Source organism: Polyergus mexicanus, unplaced genomic scaffold (assembly GCF_030449975.1).
Source record: "Polyergus mexicanus isolate NDT 795.1 unplaced genomic scaffold, iyPolMexi1.0 SCAF_26, whole genome shotgun sequence".
NCBI lineage: Eukaryota > Metazoa > Arthropoda > Insecta > Hymenoptera > Formicidae > Polyergus > Polyergus mexicanus.
The window spans coordinates 4,219,154-4,244,252 of NW_027223346.1; the positions used below are offsets into that span (position 1 = coordinate 4,219,154).

The 25,099-nt window shown below is 34.7% G+C and overlaps 1 protein-coding gene across 2 annotated transcripts in view; it reads right to left on the minus strand.

Moving 5' to 3' along the window:
* Positions 1–25,099, minus strand: part of LOC138943353 (uncharacterized) — a 180,264-nt gene that overhangs the window by 125,624 nt on the left and 29,541 nt on the right. Inside the window, exons 1-2 of one of the 2 annotated variants that reach the window (XM_070314119.1) lie at positions 5,232–6,311; positions 1,699–1,752 (exon numbers count right to left, since the gene is read on the minus strand). In XM_070314119.1, coding sequence (XP_070170220.1) covers positions 1,699–1,752; positions 5,232–5,420 — 243 coding nt within the window. In that variant the 5' untranslated portion in view covers positions 5,421–6,311. Of the gene's footprint in view, positions 1–1,372; positions 1,753–5,231; positions 6,312–25,099 lie in introns of those variants that run through there. The other variant, XR_011448459.1, reaches the window with a different exon arrangement.

Sequence of the window (25,099 nt, forward strand, 5' to 3'; positions counted from 1 at the left end):
TATATTCTTTTGAAATAAAATTTAATTTCCTGAAATTTAATTGAATACAATTCAGAGATTTTATAAATATAATTGTAATTTAATTCTTAATTGACATAATAATCTTCATTTATCAATCCCTAATCATTCGAAAATTATTAATGCGCCGACGATTCTTTCTGTCATGCAAAATTAAAACAAGATGTCATATTTCCCGGATGCCTCTAAAGATTAAATGCTTAAAGATTAGACATTGCGTATAAAGAGAGAGAGACAGGGAGACGAAATTTTCGAACACTATAGTATGCCCTATGGGGAGACGAGCGTGAAAAGGGCTCGATCCCGGAGAATCCTCGTTCACGAATGGCCGTGTAAATAATGATACACGCAACGTGCTGCCGATCGCGTGGCTTCCGATACGATAAATTGGGGGGACTCCATTATCGTCCTTGAACGAGTCGAGGGTGATTCGAAAGAACAACGGAGTTCCTCCGATAGAGGGTCTCCGGAGGAATCCCTGTCCTTTCGAGAAGAGAATTTCCTCCCCCATCTCTTCCGCGCTTCTCTTATTTTCTCTATCTCTTTATATCTTTATCCTTCGCTTCGGCATCTAGTGAAGATCTTTCCTTGTAGCGACCGTCGTCATCGAGATCACGCCTCTTACACGGCAAACAAGTAGGTATACCATATATCGGATTGCGAATTATGACGGCGGCTATATCGTGTTTCCCGCGGAACGATTTTTGCCCCATTTAACTTTGATTATGAGTCGTCTCGCGTTACACGAGTTTCAACCCGCGACGGTAGTTTAAGGGCAGCGGCAATTGCCGGCGGAAATTTACGGCATTCGCTACCGATATCTTTGCTGTGCGCACGTGCAAGAATTAAAGACCTATAGACATGTCCTATATATATTTTCAATGTACTTCATTTTTCTTATTGTATATATATATATATATAAAATTTAATATATAATTCTAATATTGAAATTGTTTTCAAAAACAAAGATAAAGTCGAAGACATCAAAACTGTAAATGGCTTCATATTATTTTGCTCCATTCTTATATTTTTGTCATCATTCCGATATTTTTATCATTTTCACGAGATAAAAGATGATTCAATCATACTAATATGTATACCCGATTCCTTAAATATTTCTTTAATTTATATTTATAAATCATCCCGAAAAATATATATATTTCCTGATTTATTCCAAAAATACTGTATTACATTTTCTCAAATGTGACATTCATAATTTTATATGCTTCCTAGAAGCCATATATAAGAGATCACATATGATTAAATTTATCAAACTACGAAATATAGATGATGGAATTTCAATCGTTTCAAGTTTCGTTACGTCTACTTATATCGATAATAAATTATTATCGGCTAAATTTATCTTTATTGGAGATGAATCTGGATTCTCATTTTGACAATGTTATTCACACGATTATTATTCGCGTTTTCGAGAACAATGTCATACAGCACAGCCTTAGAAATGCAATACTTTGTGCGTCAGAAAATTTAAATTTTAATCGACTAATCATTGTGAGCATCGATTGATGAGCTCTCCTCTTTCGTTTTTCGCAAAAATTTTTTCTCCCTTTCTTTTTTCCCATTTTCATATTCTTAACTTTTCTCTTATTTCTATACTTCTTTAACATTGGTTGAGTTACAATGTTATATTTCGAGTAAAAAGATGGAAAAATAACTCACCAAAGTTATATTACTTTTCTGGTTTTGCAGCCGTTTACAAAAATCATCACTCACCTGCAACAGAAAGAAAAGAACACAGGTTAGTATGATAAAGCGCGACTAGAATTCCGTTAATCTATCTTAATTTCTTGATTGTTAAAAATGTTGAAGCGTCTTGAATCATTCTGCGCTTTCATGCTACGCAGCAATTTCATTTTCACTCAGTCATTGTTTATACTCAATGAGCTGACTCATCTGATTTATCAGCATTGTGCATTCTACAAGAGTGATCAGAATATCTCGTTATATTTTGAAAACAGTTACTTTACTCTATCGAATTTAGATAAAAATTATCAATAATTCTCAATTGCGATACTACATAGCCTCGTTACATATTTTTGTATTTTATTTTATCCAACAAATTCGATCTTTAACTTTTTTTACACTGCGAAGAAGCAAAATATTAAGCAATTTTCATCATAAAAAAATAAAATAAAAAAGAATTATTGAATAAAAGAAGAAAAGAGAATGAAGAAAGAAAAACAGAGAAAAATACCAAATTCATTATTTTGCAGAATTGAATCATACGCTATCCATGGTCTTATATGGTATTACACTCTTCTTCTATTAATAAGTATACTTTCTTATCAACATTATCTTATTATCTTGTTATATGAAAAGAAAATAAGCAGAATATCGAGATCGATATTAAAATAAAAAATAATTGCTTAAACAAAAGTAAAAGTTTCAAATGTTGAGACGAGGTTATCAGCGCGATTTAGCAACACAGAGTTACATAACTCATAGATGTTTGCAGACGGTAATGAGATAATGCGATCGCTTTGACAGACGTCGACTGAGAGCCGCTGCTGCGTCGCATTCGAGGGTAAGAGAGGAAGAGAAAGAGGGAGAAAGCGCGTGTGTTCACAATACGAGACTACAATCCATATACAAGGCTCGCGTCCAACGCGTATACGAAGTGGGTGGTCGCCGGGAATCCGCGCTGCAAGTTGAGCGCCTCTGCGGCTGCATAAATGAATGAGTGTGGGCGAACACGTGACTGGAGAGGCAAGAGCGCGCTCGTTCCTCCACCTCCTACTCTACAGCGTTTCCTCTCTTTTCCTCCCGCGCTTTTCCTCTTCCGCGCAACACAAAAATGACTCGTGGCTCCGCGAGGCATAAATTATACTTTGATAAAATTGACCTTACAATTAGATGATGAACAAGATAATTCTCAGAAACGCTTTTATAAAAAAAAAATGAAAGGAATAAAGGCGGAAAGTTGTGTCGCGTACCTTTTATTTTAAGAGATTTTAAAGAACACAATTAGGTTTAATCTTCATAAATTCTCGTCGCGCTCAAAAGATCTTTGTAATGGAATAAATATTTTATATTAATATTTGAAAATAATATTAAATAAAAAATCAAAAGAGAATATATTCAGTTTTCTGTTTGTATAAATTAGATGTTCTTATCTAAAGACGAGTTCAAATGAAAATTAATAATATAAATCAAGATACGAATATAAATCCAAAAGGCATAAATATGATAAATGCATTTTTTTTTTGCTATCATAAAACGCCAAAATTTTTATTAAACCAAGATAGTCTTTAATTATTTATTAAAGACTTGCTAATACTGTTGTAAAGTGTCAAAGAAATTACGGTTTTTTTTTTTTTGAGCTATTGAGTAGAATGTCTACTATATCTAAAAAACGAAATATTTTTCAACAATATATTTAAATAGCAACTCGACGTTAAAGATCCTCAGCAAATCTAGCAATAAGAGTGTAAATAAGAGTTATGAACATATACTATAAACGTTCAATCAATTTTACTTTGATATGATTACCGCGCTAAAATCACCCAAGGTAAAATATTGTACGTATACTGTTGTGTCCTCTGTCAGGACTCGTGAGACTGTTAAAAGATCTTATCTCATTCGTGAAAGAATATATGTATTTTATACAGTATGTATGTGAGATTTGTAAATTTTCAACTCAATCCTATTCACTTATAGTCACATTAGTATTTATAATCGTATCAAAAATGTCAAGATATCAAAACATCCTTGTATTAAGTGATTTAGATTTCTAGATTGTTTCCTGTATTAAAATTTTACAGTAAAAATAGATAAAATATTTTTTAGTTTAATTTCAAATGACATTTATTTTAATAGATTTATAATTTAAGGATTATTAAATCTACAATGAAAATTATGATAAAGATATATGTATATAAATTTGTTATATGTATATATTGAATATTTAAACGTATTTCTTTTTTTCAAGTTGTATATTAAAAAAATAACATGTAATAAAAGCATCAAACGACAAATTTGCCGAAGAGAAATCTTTTCCAGACTGATGAAAAAAGAATCCATTAAATCTGTTAAACTGATATTGTGTGCATATAACTACAATATATATATATATATATAGTTGGTACACGATGAAGAGCTCTTATATGTCTCTCGTTTTATTCTATTTGACAAATGTGTGCGAAACATGTGTTTATTTTTGTAATGTGATAAAAAATGTTTTCGAATAGATGCGTTTTGGATTATTCAAGGCGATTATTAAGAATGAGTCGCATAAATCCGCGACTTGGAGTCGCGGCGGTGGCTCGTTTATGTAACTCCGGAAGATGTTAACTTTCACGATCGAACGCTTTCTTTTTCTTCTCCCTCTGTCCCCGTCCCTCCTAAGTACCGCAACGTAATCCTGTAAACGCACTGCGCTCTCTTCCGCAAAGACTTTTCGCGCTCGTCGGCAGAGCGCCGTTTTACTCGAGGCCGCGATGCGGCCGGAAAATTGCAGCGAGATAAAAGTTTAAAGTCGCTCAGCCGGCGTTTACAAAACGCTAGCTGATGCGATAGCGCGTAGAAGCTAAGTTTGTCCCTCTTTTTGAAGAATAGAAGAGAGATCCTTTAGGGAAAGCGTGTACGGTCGCGAAACATGAACGTCGGAAATTAAGAATTATGATAAACGATCGTATCCGATAATATTATCGCGGAAGAGGATCGACATTAAAATCTTCAGAGTATATTGAAGTACATAATATCACCATATATATTAAATTAATATTTTAACGATTAAAAAACGAGTTAATTAATCTCTTTTTTAACGAAAAAGTCCTTAATAGATATTTGTCTTTATTTCGGATATTAATATTAAAGGATCCTCCTGAACTAATGACCTCGAAATTATAAATTCAGAGTTTATAAATTTAACGGCTCACGTATTTATCACATTTTTTCCTAATCAAATTTAAATTCTTCAAAAACAATAAAAAAATATTAGCCTTTACTATAATACCATTTTCGTTATTTTCTCTACTTTTACTTATTCGATAACCACAGAGAAATATACGGAAATCAGGAATTGTTTGTCAGCGAAAAGAAAATTTCTTTTGCAAAGACTAAGAAAGTTTGGTTCGATCTTACGCCACTTCCGAAAGAAATCGTTGGTATAGTAAATATTTCGCGAGTCAAAGGACCGCGGCGTCGCCGAGAATGCGCCGTGACTCGGAGTTTACGTAATCGCACGTACTTACGTCGTGTATGCATATCGCGTGCACGCGTGTTTCCCCGTCGTTGTGCGCCGTGCTTGCGTGCGCACGTCCGACGTAGACGGCACGGTCCCTGTTTGCAATGACTAATACACCTAATATTGCCACGGCGCACACATTACACAGCGTCTTCCGTCCGCGTTTTGACGCACGACCATGCGAGGATATGCGCATTAGTGCGTCGCTTATACTGGGTGTTCGCCAAGTTCACTGCGTTTCATCCTCGCTTGTCTCTCGGATTTTTGAAGAAAAAATTTGACGAAAAATTTAAATCTAACCTACCATTAAATATCAATATTAAATATTAAACCATTAAATATTAAATATAATAATAATGGAACATAATTTCTATCTCAAGTTCTGCTTGAAATAAATAAAAAATAATAATTTATCTATTTATGCTCCCAAAGTACGACGTCACTGTAGACACACATACATATATATACATATTTCTCAGTGCATCGAAATAAAAATTTAATAATCGCTATAAGATGATAAAGTATCGATGCATTGTTTATAACTCAGGCATTGGAAAATAAGAGATTTCAATATGTACAGTATGTGTGCAGGCGCGGAGCTTTATGCATATGCGCCTGTACATATTGCCTGTGTCTGCGCGAGAGTGTCCGCAATCTCCGCGAATACTGCCGAGGATAGAGAATAATGAATATGAGAAACCGGAAGATCCAATATTCAGCGGCTATATTCCATTTTCAGGCAATTATCGGTTTATTTAATTGAACTATTAATTGGATCGTCCGACGTAACGCACACGTCGCGCCATCGTACTTGCGATCAAATTGAATAAACGTCGTGCGGGATTACTTGGGTAAACGCCGATCGATTCTAGCTTCCGTTGGAAGAATGAGGGTATCAGGGTGTACGCGAGTACTCGATATTTTGAAATATTAGATATTCGATTTAAAAGTGATTGCGATGTAGCCAAGTCCGATACGATCATTTCGAGTAACTGCAAACAAAAAATGAGTTTTAATTCTTCGTATATCGAAAATTCGATTTTTTAATGAATATCTGCGCATCGTTGAAAAAAATATTCTATCGTTACCGAATTAATTTAAAGGAACTACATTATAAAACAGCGACAAAATCGAAAAATTTCCAATAATAATCGATACACTTGATCAAATATAACGATTGTCACATAAATTTATCACGATTATTTAAATCGCTTTTTTTTTTTTTTTTTTTTTTTTTTTTTATAACCACTTGTTGCAAATAATAATCACATATATGTTTGAATTATATATAAATTTAGACAGTTCGTAAATATCGTATAATCTAACTCTAAGATAAAACAATAAAAAAAAGATTATTTTAATTTTTTTTTTCTACTTTAGCGGTACTTGTCTCACAATCCAATAAAAATTCTGCAATAATTTTTATTTTATATATCGCAATAACTAAATAAATATGAAAACATTTATATTGTATAATCAGAAATAAGAAAAACTTATCTCATATGCGACACGACATAATTAAAACATTTTTCGTTCGCCAATTAAATTCAGTGTTTTCGCTTTAAAAACTTCGATACCGGAACACGTCGAGCATGGGTTTTTTTCAACACCACCTCCGCAAACCAATTGCGCGCAGACCAGCAACGTACGCAATGTTCGTTGATTTTGCCGAAGGTAGTTAAAAACATTTTTATAACAGCATGAAAGGGGAGTACGCGCGCACTCTCGCCGACTCAATTATTTTTACACAACCGACGACGCCCCCGAAAATCATTTCCCGTTGAATTTTGTCGCCCAAGATTTCCCCGGGCGAAAATTTCAGCGTGAATTTCTTTATATTTTCCGGAACATCGGTTCCGAAACGGAACGAACGATGGGCTCGCTCGTTTTGCGCTCTCGCCTCGCGAAGACTCAGGTCTGATTTATTTCGCAGAAACGTTTATATCTCAGTGACGCTGCTGTCGCGCTTCAGCAGAGTATTATTTATGAAATATGAGAGTATTCAAAACTCTTAGAATGCGTAGATCTGGGAATGTGTATATATGCAGCTTGTGTTTTTTTAAACGATAGAGTTTACGACGCGCGAATAAAATAAATATTATATTATCTATAACATCATATACAAAATACACAATTTGCATATTATAATATTTAAAATATTTGTCGATATATACGTGTGTGTGTGTGTGTGTGTAATGTCGATGTGGCGCGTATATAATTTTATGCGAAGCTCTTTTCATCAATTTGCAGACAAAACTGTCTTTTTTAACGCCCATAACGCTTATGCATTTCCAATATACAAATAATACGCTTCGGGATCCATACGTTCCAGAATGCTAATCGAAAGTGAGTAGCACACGTTCGGATTCCCGCGCCAAGTGCTATTTTATCCCCTCCCTTTTATTCTTTTTACCTTTTTTTTTTATCGCCCCAGCAATTGGAATTGAGTCGTGACGAGTCCCGTCGGTGGTTTCAGTCGGCAGATCCCTGAAAATCCCCATCGGGATCGTTGACCCCCCTTTCTCCCCCCCCCCTCTCTCTCTTCCTCTCGAGTATCCCGCGAGTTCCGAAGTGGTAAAAGGAAGAGCGGCGAATTGCGATGGTGCAAGGGGGACCGGGGAGAGAAGAGCGAGAGAACGAGAAACGTGGCGTAGAGAGAAAGAGAGGATGGAGGTGTGCATTCCATATCGATACTCTCCTATACTCGAGCTATCCTCTCGCAATATCGTTCGGTATATCACCATCACGTCTGATCGAACTGCTAGTTTATACCTATACGACTCATAACGATTCTCGAGCGTGGGAAAGAAAGGAATCTCTCTCTCTTTCTCTCTGTGCCTCTGCCTCTCCCTTTCATTTCCTCTCTCCTTCACTCTGTCTTTATCTCTCCTCACCCCTTCCTCTCTATCGCCGTCTAAATATCATTGAGAGAACTTGAGAATATTGGGTGAGATGAGGTTAAACAAGGTGATCTCGCCAGTAATCTCCCAAGTCGAATAAAACTTCTTCCCCCTTTCGAGATGGCAAATCTAAACCACTGATATCAAAAAGATGTCAGAGAATTTCTCGATAAGCAGTTATAAATATCATCGATTTAACGTGGGTTTATTGATTCTTGTTTCCATTACATCTTTAAAATTTTCTTTATTAGAATCTATTTAAAATAATTCGTAAAAAAAAAAAAAATCTTTGTCATCTACTTATACTTTTATCAATGTCTATTGACTGTAAAGTCGCGTAAACATACAAATTAAAATCAGATTGATTTTGAAACCTCCTCAATGTGTCTTATAATCGTTTACGGATTCCAAAACTTAATTACAATCCTTCAATTTTGATCGTCCAATCCTATCGCATTTTTTTTTTTTTTTATATCATAAAATCACCGTCATACTCTTTCATCTTTTTACTACTGCCTTCTCGGGGACAGTACTCGACTTTCTATATAATATTTAATTTCTTCCATCTCGATGGAACGACGTTAGTCGCGCGTTCTACGTTGAAAATATCGATTTATCATAATGACTTAGAAAAATCTTCTCCAACAGATTGCGTGACCTCCTCGAGCGACGATGAGGAATCTGTTACGCGAATCGGCTTCGTAGGGGTTTTAATCCCATAATGGATCTGACAAGAGTGATTATCTGCGCGCGTCCTTCGGCCAGTATAATCACGCCTGCCATTCCAGCGCCGGAAATCAATCATGCGAGTTAATAACGTTAGGAATCGGCGGGTTGTTATAAATCATTCGGTGCAATGCGCGAAAATGAGCCCGTGTCATCTCAGATAGGTATATAAATATTGCAGTAAGGTGTCGAAAAATATTCAATAAAATGATACAACGAAATATACGTAACAGAAACCTTATTGTAATCACTTGTCAAAAATTTTAATGAAATATAAATATGTTGCAAAAGTGAGCGCGCTATATGAAATTAATATTTTCGAAGCATTGTTCGAATAATAAATGTTTAGTATATTATAATTTCATTCGAATATAATATTTATCATATTACATATTATATATCTCATCTTTATAAATATGGCACATAACAATATGCATATTTATAGCTATTATACTATTATACGTATATCACAAAATATATATTCCGACCGATTTTAAAGAGCTAGACCGACAAATGAACGCGATTACAGAGAAGAGCACGTGGAGTTCGCGGAGTTTAGTGGAAACGTCATTGACGCGGTAACAGGTTCCCAGGCTGGATCGATGGCGCGTTCTTGTATGTGAACAAAAAAAATTTACTAGCTGCGGATACGTCACAATCGAAACGGACGAAAATGGAAACGTCGGCGAATGCTGAATGAAGCCCGCGAATAAAAACGACGACGCAATCGCCGCGGTGTAGTAATTAATGAAAATATTTCCTCGCAGCTATCTTTTTTTTTTTTTTTATAAACTAACTAATTATATATGTGGATTCAATATCTATCTTCCCGTCGACTGAGCGTCGAGAGAGCAACGGCGACGATCATCGAATTAATTTTATCTCGTAGAATTATCGATAGAATGTAGACAGCGTAAAGAAAAATGTGCACGACTATATAAAGACGATCTTTCTCTATCGCATATTTAATCAGATTATAATGTCAACTTGCTTTTTAAAAAGTTTTCGATAAAATAAAGTTGGCCCCGGATGTCTTTATTTCCAAGAACACGTCCTGTTTCTCGTTTCTTTTTTTCTTGAGATATCTTCAAATGTACTCGCATGTCCCAGTTTTCCATTTAAAAAATATGAAAAAATTATATACATTTTATTCCTTCCATCTCCTCTACGCTGTTTTATTAAAATTTTAATAATACTAAACAGGATATTATATTGATTCCACCTCTTACTGAAATTTACTGAAACAATATTTACACATAAATGTGACATGTATGCATATGCTATGTACAGTATGCACATTAAATAATTATAAATAATCAATAAAATGCAATAATTTTGGTTATAAGATTATAAAAAATTAATGTCTTGATTTTTTTTTTTTTTTTTTTCCTAAAAATTAGAGTCTTAGTTTTTTCTCACTATTATCATACAAAATCAATTACGATGAAATATTGTATTTATCTCTTGTGATAAAATTATTGGAGAATTCTCGAAGATTAAGAAATTAAAATAATTGAATAATAATTTTACACAATAGTTATATAAAATAGATTTACTCATATTTTATACATGAAAGTTTCAAAAGCAAAAAGGATAAATAAATAGATTTATTTCTTAAATGTTTTTAATTTATAATTTTTACTTATCAAAACATTTATTACTAATAATAAATATATAGAAATCTGACAGCGATACAACATATTAGTTTGGATTTTTATGAAAAGAGCAAGAATTTATGTCAAATTCAATATGTATACTTAGATGAATCCTAACAGTTTGAAAAGTGGCAAAAGAAATGGATAATAAATTTGATATGGGAATATCAACTGTTTGGTGTATACACAAAAGACACCCTGTAGATGCCTGCGGGTAAAATGATGTCAAAAAGAAATCGCATCCCGCGGAATCCGAACGCGCCGCGGAAAAACGACGCAACGGAATTCCCGACAAAGTGCACCGGTTTTGCGGCTCTCTGTGAATCAGCCGCAGCCCTTCCTATCCCTATCCCGCTTTGTTTACCTTATTCAACTGCTCACATCTCACATCTTATATAGAGTGTACAAAAAATAATGCTGATTCTAGCGAAAACAAAATTTACCGAAATGAGCAATATGCACTTTATTGTTATCGAGGTAAATATTGTTATCTAGGTTCAATTATTCAAGAACTGATTCTATCAGCATGCAATTTATTTGTCTTTATTATAAATTTAGTAAACGATAAAAGCAGCAGAGCCTATTTTTCTTTCTCGTGCCGATTTTCAAATGACGTCCAATGCAATTTTGAAATCATAAAGTAAATGAAATGATACAATGATTCTTAATATGTACATGTCTGTGATAAAATTAATAAGTATAAATAAAATTATTACCGAAATTGTTGTAAATAAAATTCCAAAAAGAGGTTCGCCTAGATTTGAAAATTGTTTTTTGCACACCACGTATATTGACACCCTCCCCGTATCTCTGCCCTTCGCAGAGCGTCGTCAATCTTCGGCTGCAGCTCCTTCGAATTGCGCTTACTGTCATCGTTCGCATTTCTCACGACCCACGCACGACGCGAACTAGATTTGGCAAACGTCGCAAAAGGAAACTTTATTCTCAGACTGTTAACGCTGCCGCGATTCGAACAAGACGATTCGTCTTTCTTGCGTATGTGTGTATGTGTGTGTGTTGTCTCACGTCTCTTATTCTTTATTTATCATCAAAACCCAAAACCTACTGAAATCATAGTAAATGTTATGATAAAAAAATCGTCTTCCCCCATTCGCTATATAATGCAAAATTTTATACAAATTTTATACAATTTTAGATAAATTTATTATCTTGCATTAATATTTCTTATATGCGAATAAATCATTCAATAAAATAAATAGTTTAAAATAAATGTTATAAAATAACATTTTTTGAATAAAAATAAATTGGATATAAAAAGGAAGAAGAAAAGAGAAAGAGAGAATGTGTGTATGTATGTGTAATATATGACAAAATTTTTATAAAATTAATTTTGAGATATTTTATTCGATTTTTGATTTTCTGAAAAATATGAATTTTTGCAAGCAGCAAACGTTGAGATTAAACGATCCGTTCAACACTTATGTTGCGAATGAAATATGCCAAGTTTACGCGTTTCCCATCTCGAAATCGTTTCGTGAGATGGAAAAGATCGATCGCAACGTGCAGCATGGCGATTACTCGACGCTGTTTTCGTATTCTCCTCGGAAACAAGCGGCCGCAAGTGTACGTTATATCGTCTGCCAATTTGCTATTCAATCAAGCAGATCACTGGAATGCAGTTTAAAGTTGTTCCATCCCAATCTCGTCTTCGCGAGTTTCGCGCAATTTCGCGTGGAGGCATACACATACATATACGCATATATATATATGTATATATATACATATACATCCGTTTCCAATTTCTCTTTTGCGAAAGAGTCCGCTTATCCATCTCGCAAGGAAAACGCGGTTGCTGCGCAACCGAGATTCGTCGTCTGCGTGGTTTCATCCGCGGTGAGATGCAGAATATAAGCGTACGAACGAAACCTAGATGGAAGAAAAAGTTATATACCCCATCCTCCTGTCCTCTCTTATTACCGAGATATTCATGCGAAGAAATCGGAGATCATTTCCAAATCACGCTGTAATTTGCTCGTTATATAAATGAAGTAAACAAAAAATAATTTATCTTGGAAGACAAAATGATACTTCAAAAATAAAACGAACATGAAATAACTTGACACTTGTAAAAAAAGTCATATATGTTTCATAATAATAAAAAAATACATCAATGTACAATTCGTAAAAAGCGTGAAAATAACCACAGTTCCACTATTCTCCATGCAAATTCTCGTATGAATGATATGCATGAATAAGACATGCGTGTCAAAATTGAAAGATGCGATAAAAATAATACGATCGTAAAATTAACAGGAATAAAATGTTTAACTTGTAAATATTTTGACAGCCGTTCTGATCGCGAAACCGGTATAAAGAAAAATCTTTATTCCGCTAATATTTTATTAGAAAATTCCGTACAACGCGACAGAATCTGTTTATTATCGGGACCCATTTATTAGACGCAATACGGATCGCCATAGTATGAAAATATTTAGCGCGCATTATTCGCCTCGTAAAGAGCGCCTACGTTAATTAATCATGTCGTATCTTTATGCATCTCCGGCCGAGTAACAAGATTATGTTCCCTATTCGCATGCATACCGTCCCAGATCCATAATCATCGCCGTCGAAAGACTCGCTTTTACGATAGATCTTTTTTTTCGCTTTTTCGAGCGGCAAACGCAAATTGTTTATGTATGAGAACGTTCTCGTACGCGGACTCATGGAAATTACTCCCAAAGCACAGTCATGAACAGTACAGGCAACATGGTACTCCTCCGAATCTAGGAGGAAAATGTCGCAACGGTCAGTAATTTATATTCATAGAGAAGCGTTCTTTTATTTTGAATTTTATATCTCCCAAGTGTTTTTTATTTAAATCGAGAGAAAAACACAGATTAAATAATTAGTATTAATTTTCTATGAAAATGTTTTTTCGGAGATTTGTTGGATTTTTATAACATTTTATGTAACAAAATCAATTTTGAATTTTCTAAATGTCGCTTCGTCGAGATATTAATGTATATATATATATATATATGTATATATAGATTAAATACTTAAAAAGTATATGACGATATTTCTGCAATATATGATGTCCTAAAACTTATATACATATATATATGTATATACACATATATACATATATATATAATGTCTATAGAAAGATGTAAAGACAAGAAATTTTAAAGATCTTTACTTATATGCATTATAATATTATCAATTTTTCACGTATCTAATATAATATAATAATCCAGTATAATATAATTTTTTCATTTTCAATATTCTTAACTATAAAACTTAATAAAAGTTCAAATAAATTTTTTTATGATAAAATGTAATAATGACTTCTGAACAAGAAAATTGCTTCTCCGAGAAAAAAAACTCTTCTTTCTCAAAATAATTTTTTTTTTTTTTTTTAAGAGAAGCTTTTTCGGGAAGGATTATCACACGAGAGATGAAAATATTCAGATCATGAGATTGAATTTACGTGAACACAAGTACGACGCAGGCAAAACCTGTCATTCTATTTTACGAGGTAACGACAAGGCAGACGGAGAGTGAATTTTTCGCAGGCTCTCTACATCTTTTTTCCATCACTATATATCTCTCTCTTTTTCTCTCTTTCAATCGAAGAAGACCAAGGAAACCGATAAACGGTCTAGACCCGATACGATTAGCCTGTAGATAGGTCGGAGGTGATAAACTCTGATGATGACGCCTTGACCCAGCGCAAGCCGCGAACTTATAAACGAAACAGAAATGTCATTCGAGCTGTCATTAAAACTCTCTGATATCTTCAAGATTCATCGAACGCGCTACCGTTTTATAAAATCTGTTACTCACTTTCACATGTTTTTTATACGAATAAAATAATTTATTATTATAAGTAAAATATACATTATAATAGAGAGAAAGAGAGAGAGAGAGAGAGAGAGACATATAATACTTGATTAAATTCACATTGCTCTCGTGTTGATTCTCATGTAATTAATTTTTGATTAATAGTATTTTGCATTATAAAGTTATCTACTAAAAATTATAAAAGCGCGAAAATTATATTACGTAAATTCCGCGCGTTGAAATTTTATTCGTCGTATTTCAATCGTACATATGGTTTTACATTGCATGAGAATTCTTCAAAATATTTCCACGTGTCAAATAAATTACGCATGTGTTTTATATCAGTTTTCAAATATAAAAATATATATATTTTATCATAGAATTTTTCTATTATCCATTCGAAATTACATACAGATATATATACGTATATATATATATATATATATATATATATATATGTGTGTGTGTGTGTAAAATGTTTTATCTTTTTATTGTAAGGATTTAAAAAAAAAAAAAAAAAGAGTTTAACATTTCATAGACGATCAACATATTTTAAACATAATAGATGTGAATTTACTTGAAATTATTCTTAGGTCGGAAAGAGTTAAGAATTATCAATCTCACTGACTACACGAATGCAATTTCCGCCTTCGATCGAAGAGGAAGTAGCAGATACAAAATTGATATAGTTTAATCGGTTCTGAAACTAGATCGCAGATATATGTATATATATATATAGCGTTGGAAATAATGATAGGACCGTTTTACGGATATCATGAAAACTTTTACGAGAGTACTCCCGATCGAGATATGGAAATACGAACGATTGGTATAATTACCGTATAAGAAAACATTGTTGCAAGACGGCGGAATGCCCGAACAATCTCGAAGAGCACGTTCGTAAAATGTATAACAGATAAAATACCATTAAATACGAACGAGGAAAGAATAGCGCTTCAATTGCGATTAATGACGTTAATTCCATTTTAAGATCTTCTAAATTGTTCTTTAAAAGAGACTTCTTGCAATAACGTATTCCAGATACGATAGCGTAGTTAACGTTATATATCGCTTGTACGTCAAATGATACGATCATAAGTCTAAATGAGAATTGCTATGACAATTTATTACAGTATAACATTAAATCTAGAACTTCGACATGCTATCGTGTATAAACTATACGCTATTGCACAAAAAAATATTTTAATAACTTTCTCTTCTAACAAAATTAATAAAGGAACAATTTGCTAGGAGGACCTTTTTTGCCGTGTCAAGGAAAATAATTATCTGCTGTAAGGTAAATTAATGTAATAAAAGCGTCACTCATTAATCGAACTGTCTATCTTTTAATCTACCTTAAGAACCTGAAATTCCATTAATTAATTATTAACTTAGTGACGGTGAGAGCTGATGATCGGCACCATTCTTAAATTTCTGCGGTGTTTGAAAAAATGACAAATGGAAAGCGGGACAACCGGAAGCTTACTTAACCGGATGCAACAATCTAGATCATCAATTAATCATTAAGCAGACCTTTCGTCAGCAGCGTACGTATATATGCAATTTACATTTAATCGCTCATATTGAGATAGATTCATATATACAAGCGTATATACAATACATGCAAAGCATCTCCCCGGTAATGGGAAGGAGAAAAGTCAAATGAATGGACTCGAGCAAAAGAAAGAGAACACGAAGAGAAAGGTAGCGGAAAGGGAAAGAATAAAATCAAGGAACAAGAGTAGATTAGAATTGAGATAATTACATATCCTAGGACTTATGCAAGTCGCTTCAAGACATAAAAAAAATTATTTACGAAAAATGTAAAAACTATAAAAGTAATGAACAAGTCAAAAATAAAGACAAGATATAGCGATAAAGAAGTATAACAAAATATCGCAAAAAAGAGATAGAAACAGAAATTAAATCTCTTAAAAACTATGAGTATATAGAAAAGAAAAAAGAAAGAGAGGAGAATAATGAAATATGGTAAGAAAAAGGAGAAGGAAAGAGAGAGAGAGAGAGAGAGAGAGAGAGAGAGAGAGAGAGAGAGAACAATAAAGAAAGATCTTTGAATGCAAATGTATGGGAAAAGAAGAGAGAAAAAGAGAGAAAGAGAGAGAGCGCGAATCAAAAGTCGAAGGACGGCAAGGTATTAACGAGCAAGAGAACAAAGAGGGAGCGAGTGAGAGAGAATGGAAGGAACAGTGGCCAGGAAAGAGGGAAAGAGGGAATGAGAGAGGAACGTAGGGGAAGTAGGAGAACGAGGACCAAGAGCGGAACGAAGAGGCCGCGAGTCTGACGGGAAAAATCAATAGCGGCGAGAGCCGGCGAATCCAACCCGTCCAACCCTCTCCTCTCCTCTCCTCTCCTCTCCTCTCTCGTTCCCTCTCTATACCCGTAGCCGCCTTCCTGCGCAAACCCCTGCTTCATCGCGTGCCCTCTATCTCCGTCTCGCTTTCGGGGTCGAACCCGAGCCCACGCATCCACACGACCGCCCTGGCGTACCAAGCCTCTTCCTCCTCTCCCCCTCCCTCCCCCCTGTCCTCTCTGTGCCCTCCCGCGACGTCGATAGACCCCTCGAACCTCCGCGGAAATCGCATACCGCGGAGGTTGTACGAACGGCAAAACAAGAGTACTCGCCTTATTCCGGGACCTTTCGCCCCAATCTTTCCCCCCCCCCCCGCCCTTCACCTCCGATTTCTCCCTTCTGCTCGCAGATAACGAGACCGAAGGTCAGGGCTAACAGGATCCTCCGGGATGTCCGTGATGAAGCTGAGAGCTTCAAAGAAGGATACGAGGATACATTGTTTAAAAGTGGCACAGATGTGGCAGACAATAAATAATAACAGTGTTACTTTTTTAAGACCAATAATAAGCGAGTTCTTTAAATGCGAAAGAGAGGCACGTGTATATGCGAGATATCTTTTATAAATATTATTTGACAAATATTATGACAGCATAAACCTATTATAACACTAAATTCTACGAGTTTTGTTTACACGTTAAGCAAAGTCGTTACAAGACAAAAATAATATCGCGCGTGTATGTTTTCATATTATAAACTCGATGCAATACAATACATATGCAACTCAATGTATATGCATATTAGACTCAAGTATAAGATTCAAAATGCATATTCAACTCTTGAGTATCACAAAATTTCATATTAACGACGATCACACATGTAAGAATGTCAATGTAAATGCCTTGAAAACAAAGAGACATTAACAACTGATATTGACACGACGATAACATCGAAGACACAGCACCGTCGACTAATTATCCGATACTTCGCGGTAAAAAGTTTCGCTGTTAAAAATGAAACCGATCAAGCTAAAGTTTCAAAAGGCGAAACTGCGAAAGGTAAAAGGTACCGAACTTATCGTTAGATCCGAAACGGTTAAGCCTGCGCACGAAATCACGGCCGTCATGTCGTCGCGCTCCTTTTTACACGCTCGTTTTACAAGTGTACCAGAACGAGAATACCAGCCGGCGAGGTTGCCACGCAGGAATTTGAATACAATGGGCCGGTCTGAATTTTTATCGGCGCGCCAATGTAAGCTCGCGAATGGAACAACGAACGAATGCAAATCCCGACGTCAATTAAACTTTAGTCACACCATCGGCTATTTCCATTGTCGGGATCGAGCCCACTATATTATTGGCGACCATAAATGTATAATTTTAATTTCGCCAATCTCTCATGTACGACGTCGCATCGGAATAGAAGCGATGACAAAATTTTGAAATAAATTAAAAATATAATAGATAGTTAATATATACGTTAAAAAGAAATGTAATTAATATAATACTTGATTTTATATATATCGACAAGTATAAAAAGTTAACAACAGATTTTAATAAATTGACAACTGACATTTAAAGAGACAAATAAAGACACAGTATTCGCGTGCACGTTGTGCGATTTAGGCTTATCGTAATTTTGTTCAAAGGATCGTGTCTCTTAAGTTAATCACCCCGCCCTACTATTTTTACAATACATCAATTCTTCAATAGGATTTTTGAAATATGAGCTACGTCGTTTTTAAAATAGACGTTTTATTTCTGGAGGAACGTCGACAGACAGGCAACTGCTAACTGTCGCGATCAACGGTTCTTTCTTTCAAAACGTCAACGTCGACGTGACTAGCGCTGACGATTTGTCTCCACTCGCGGAAGCGTCTCGAAGATTTCGCGAAGTAAAGGCTCGCGTTCTAAATATACGGAACCTCTCGTGTCGCGCGCGGGGAACCGAGCGAAACGGCCGGTCATTCCGCATCAGCTTTCGTTAACCTGGTCGCGCGGCGACGCGCCGTCACGCTTTCCGATTTTCGCGCTCACGACACGCTGATATCAGCGACGGATATTGGCAGCAATACTGTACAATGTTAGGACGAGAAAAAAAAAAAAAACGTATAAATAAATCCTTCCCCTAAACAGTCGTCTGTTATATGATTATTATCCATACACAAACTTATATATTTATAAAAGATAAATGGACGTAAACGAAATAAAGCATAAATAACAAACTAAATATAAATGTATGTAGACGTATATCAAATGTATGTCAGCTTGCATTTTTAATTCTTTGTCACGCTCTGGAACAATATATAACTTTCCGCTGCAAAAACCTTTCTTTTAAAATCATTCATTATTTCATTGTTACGATACGAATTTTCGTAGGTTGAACAACTTTTATGAATACAGCTAAATATAGAGTGCTATAGAATGTAATGCATAAATGGAAACAATGTTATGTAGTACAGTAGGGCAGAAAATATTCTATGAACATCTGTGAGCGGTTTTGTTTGTGGATTACCGTGTGATTTCAATGAAAGCGGATATTCTCTATATGCCTTCGGGCATATTACATTCTCTATAGTAAAAAGCGGAGTCCGACGAAACTGACATATCATTCAAAACGAGAATTATGAGGCAAAAAAAAAAAAAAAACCAGAACTGTTATCTTTATTTACGTCTATTTTAAGATTATATTAAATACATGTGGATACCTTTAGATATTTATTTTAATTTTATACATATTTATTTCTAATTAAATTTCATCTTTACATAGCGTTAGATGTAATTGGTCGAAAGCATTATCTAATATGCGCTGTACAATGTCGCGTACTATCGGTTTCAAAAGAGTTAATCAAAATCCTAATCTACGGCATTTTAAATATGATATTGCAAGCAGCATTTTGACTTTGTAAAGATCTTTATACGCTGTCCTCGCGTGATTTATCTTGCGTCGTTATTAAGCGCGCGACCCTGCCCTAAGCCAGGGAAACACGTGTAAGCCCGACGATATTACGCAACTGTGCTTCCGCGGTCTTTCGTGGAAGCTGATTTTGCAGCCGCGGTAATTTCGGCACGTCTCCCTTTATTGCACATATCAAGTATGTAAGTGCAGCATCTCTGCCTGCGTGTCGGTGATCGCTCGATTAATTCGCGAGTTTACGCTATGAATTGAGATGCGAAATTGTTTTCTTCTTACGCGACTTATGTTCCTTTTCAATACCTCTCTGTTTTACATGCGAAACATTTTTCATAAAAATAAAAAAAATAAAAATAACAGAATCAACGACTTAAATTTTTCAATGCTCGTAGAAGAAAAAGAAATAAAGAAAAATACACGAAGAGAAATGTTTCTTTAAAGAAAGTATTAGTTTATAACGATGATGTATTACACACGGTTACTTGCTCGTAGCAAATCATGTGTTTCATAATGCGTGTTAATTCGGTAACTGAGTATCGAGCGTAATACCGATAAAAATATAGAGAGAAATCGAGAGAAGCGAACGACTTGCTCTCTCGCAACTTCAATTATGCACAACGGCGTTTTTGCAAATGCAAATGCTATATGCTCTACTAGTATCTAGCCGTGCATTAACGTCATTAAGGTAATATCGTCGCTTCCGCAACCCGGGCGTAACGATTGCGACGTCGTTTACCGCATTCCTACCGATTTCCTTGATTTCAATTAACACTAACTTCTTGAATCTTAATTTACATTTATATTACTCGAGAATAAATGTATTGTACATATGTGCAAATTCTTTGATAAACAGTCGTCGAGTTTTTCTCATAAAATTTACCTTACGCAATTTTTAAAATAAACGAATCGTATAACTGTGTCTCTTAATAATTGTAAAATTTAAATTTTCAGTGAGCAGATTAAGCAGGAAACTAAAAGAAAAGCGCAATTTGAAAAGAAAATTCCAACAAGTTTCGTAAAGCAAGTTAGTACAACAATAGTTCTTTTTTATGTTCTACAGATAATTTATTTTTCAAATTTTACCCAAAATTCATTTCTTTATATTCGCGCATCTCTCTCTCTCTCTCTCTCTCTCTCAAATTTTATACTTCTATATATTTATAACAAGAAATAATCTTCTCTACAATACTTTCCATGTCTTGAAGAGTTATATACATAGAAAACTCTGGCGTGTCCAAGCGTCATCCTTCTCTCGACGTTACGCGAAAGGATCAAAGGTCCATGCGAGTTTCATTTTCCCATTTCATGTCGCGCGCTTACGTAAAGGCTTCTATCCTCTCGAGGGTCCGTTCATTCTCCGTTAAAATATCGATCGAAAGAGAGCGAAGCAGAATGGTTTCCTCTTCACTCTCCCACAGTCGGAAACGGATCCTGCCGCGAAGGAGGCGAGAGAGCAAAAAAAGAGCAAAAATAAAATCGTCTTACTATTGGACCAACGGAATATGGGACACGAGGAGCGTAAACACTTGCAAAAACCTGTGATAAAACCGCCGCCGGAAATTTCATCGAATTTGACAACTTACAGTCCGTTCCACGGAAATGGGTTTGCACAAAGATGTTGGCGTTTCATTCGTTGTTGCGGAATGAAGGAATAAATGAAACGGAATAAAAACGCGAATCGTATCAATGAAGTAATTATTTTCATATATGGATGGATATTACGTCACGGTTTGATATCGCGATAGCGAAATGTCAAGTCTAAAACGCATGATTCGAGACACCGTAGAAAAAAATATTTTGAATTATAAATTAAATCTCTCTATCGAAATATGAAAATTTTGCGATCGAACTTTGAAATCGAACCTTACGTGTGTATTAAAATTTCAATATTTTAAATCCCGAACATTTTGTGATTGATTGTGATCCTAAAAATGTTGAAACCTTAACGTCTCTTGGAACTTGGGACTCTTAAAATACATACATAGTTAACTTAATCGAAGATCAAGAATTTTAATTAGAAGACAGATTAACTAATGGTGAATTTACATTGCAAGCCGGGCGTTGTTGCTGCCATTTAATCGCGAGATTTTGCTTGCGAGGGAAATTAATAACTTTAGCGCGACGAGCCCCATTTCGAACCCTCTCCGAACGTCTAATCGATATTCAATTTTACGCCATGCGCTGTCTAGCGTGACTGGCGTCGCCGTTTCGATGGCATCAATTATCCTAGGCATCGGTATTTTGATGGATGGCATAATTCTCTCTCCGCGTCGAATATAATATTCTGACTGCCGCGACTTTGCGCACAAATAATGCCGCACCGATTCGCGTTAACTAGACTGCCCTACATTGCGGATTGTAAAGCAACAATATTTAGATGGATAGCTAGTCTTTCCTCGGGTTATGACAGCCCTCGTAGCTGCACTGCGACAGAAGGTACGATGTAGGGTATCTAGCGAATACACGATACAATTTGCCTATATTATTTAAATAGTTGTATAGCCGTAGTAGCAGATATAGTTAAAATATTTCCGGTATTTATATCAAATTTTTAAAATATCCTCTCTCTCTTTCATTGAAAAATATTTTCGAAATTTATAATTTTAAGATCTAAACTATACGCTCTCTCTTGGATTTTCTAAAATCTCCAAATTTCAGGAAACAAATATTTTCAAATTTATAAATATTAAGCTTTTTTTTTAATATGCTGTAATTGTAATATTCAAAAATATCAAAATTCTAAAAGCTTCGAAAATGTCACGATTTAAGATTTTTCTTTCTTTCTTTCTTTCTTTCTTTTTTTTTTTCAAATTTTGGGACTACAAAGTCGATGTTTTATATCAAATTCTGCGATTACAGGACCAAGTTTAAAAATTTCCAAATCAAATTTTTCTCTTGTACATTCACTTTTCGTACTCGAATAAAAATCTTGCTTCGAGACATATGCTACAATCCTTTACTATTGATTATTTTTAATATATGTTACGTAACTATTATTAGTATACATAACGATACATCTGAATAACGATTCGCTTGAAAATTACGCTAAACCGCTGAAAGAAACATATAAGATAAATAATTTTATCTACGCTTTCAGTAAAAGAGAGAAAGAGATATAGCTCCATCATTCTAACAAGATAAATTCCCTCGATACGGTAAAGATTCAGTTCGTCAAGTACTAAGCCTCGACGACGTCGATAGTCGAAGGCGATGGTAAGTAAGCGTCGAGTGCTCTATTCAATGTCACGGCATCGCACGGAAAGCAGCTTCCTCACGCTTCGCCAATAATCGCAGTGACAAGATTTTAGCGCGTAATAGGTTACGGATAATTATCCATAATCGGTCTTCGAAGACAGAATTGTGGTCGACGAGGGACGGAGAGCAGAGGGCCTATGCTTTACAGTGGTAGCCTTTCATCCAGATTCCTTCTGAAAAGGACAGAGAGAGAGAGAGAGAGAGGAAAGGGGGCAACCATCGTTTTCAACGACCCTCATAGACAGAAATTACTCCGCTCCGGCTGTATCTGCTCGCAGTCCGTATCCACTCACGACCCCTGAAGGAACCCCCGGTCGAGCCGGAGGTAACTATCAACCAACCCTCAAACGATATTCAACGGTGCAACCTGTTACGTTGACGTTTGACTACGAGTGATTGACCGATCGGCCAAACGCCAGCGATATGATAGACGAGAAACCAATGCGTGTATCGATATTATGATCCGCCCTCCAGAAGCTTCAATACTTGCCTTTTCAGTATTTACCTTTTGATGTCAAACGGTACACGTCCAAACAACACACTAGTCTCGTAGACTTTTAAATGTATGAAACACTACATGTTTTTACTATCGCTTTCTATCGCCTAAACGAAAGTAAAAAAGGCGATTTCGAAATCAATATAATAGTTTGATATATTAATAATTTTAGTAATTAATAAAATTTTCCTGGAATTTCAATCTAGAAAATTTAGAAATTAGAATCAATTTTTTGAATATTCCTACTTGTCATGTCTAAATATGTACTCCTTAATCTTTATCAATAAAATTTTAGCTTCTCAGCTTATACGTCGTAACCTAAATCGCTTATGAATAGCGGTTATGGCGATACTTTCTCTTCGTTCTCTTTCCTCCCGGTATAAAGCGACGCGCGCGGCACTAAGGACGTCTAATTAGTGGCGGCGGTACATTCATTAAGGCCGGTGGAGAGTCCTTTAATTCCACGGTACAGTTTCGTCTGATTTACGTCCTCGGTGTCGCTGCTGCACCCTCGACATTTCTTAAAGCGAATTCGCACGAATTTCACTCTTGATCATCGTCCCGCATAAATCGTTCAGAATGAAACAAGAGCGAATTATATAAATAATATTTCTATAATAATAATCGTTCGCATCGGTCGAGTAAGTAGAGAAAATATTTACAAACTTAATTAATCAATTAAGTTTAAGAATTTAAACAAGTATTTATAGTGTATGTACCAAGAATTCAAATATATACAAATATGTCGATATTCAACTCTATAGATAATTATATATATATATATACTTTTATATTAATTGCGACTTTTCTCTCTCTCTTTCTCTCTCTCAACACATAAAATAATTCCATTATAATTTATAAATAATGCTAACAATTAACCCGCAAATATAATCTAGATTAACTTTACGAGAAATGAACCAAAAACGTATATATATATATTTCTTATCTTCCTGGCAAATTTCTTAACCCGATTGTAAGACACAAAACTTTCAAAACTCATCGCTTACTTCCTCCTCCGATTAATCGAACGAGTGAGTTCCAATCTTTTGACAAAGTGATTATCGAACGATGCATCCGCATCTATACGTAAAAACATCTTCGAGCATTTTCGTGCAATCGAGGTTCGTTCATATATCGATCCTAGAGCTTGTGGTATTAATGTGTGTATGTGAATAGTGGAAGCGAGCGGTAAAGGTGTAATCGAATGGGGTTGATCGACAAAAACCACCCACGGATAGCAATATCTCTCTATACTAAACTATACTCGCCCCGATAAAACAAAATACAATAAATTCAACTGACAAACTTCTCTTATAATAGAATATATATATATATATGCTAACGAAAGTAAAAAAGCAATTCCAAAATCAATATAATAGTTCGATAAATTAACAATTTTAGCAATTAATAAAACTTTTCTAGAATTTCAATCTAGAAAATTTAGAAATTAGAATCAATTTTTCGGATATTTTTACTTACGTCTAAATATATTACTCCTTAATCTTTATCAATAAAACTTTAACAAAATTAATATTATTCAGTTAATAATATTATTAATTTCATATTTACAATATTAAGTTACTTTTCAACTTATTTGTAGTTTCCTAGCTTTATTAAATAAATTTTTAATAATATTAGAAATATACATGTAGGAAACTAAGTAGAAATAAGTTGAAAAGTAACTTAATATTGTAAATATGAAATTAATAATATTATTAACTGAATAATATCAATAATACATAACTGTATAGTAATTATTTATTCACTTTGTAAATATTAATATTAATAACGAAATAAGTATATAAGTTACTTGAGCGT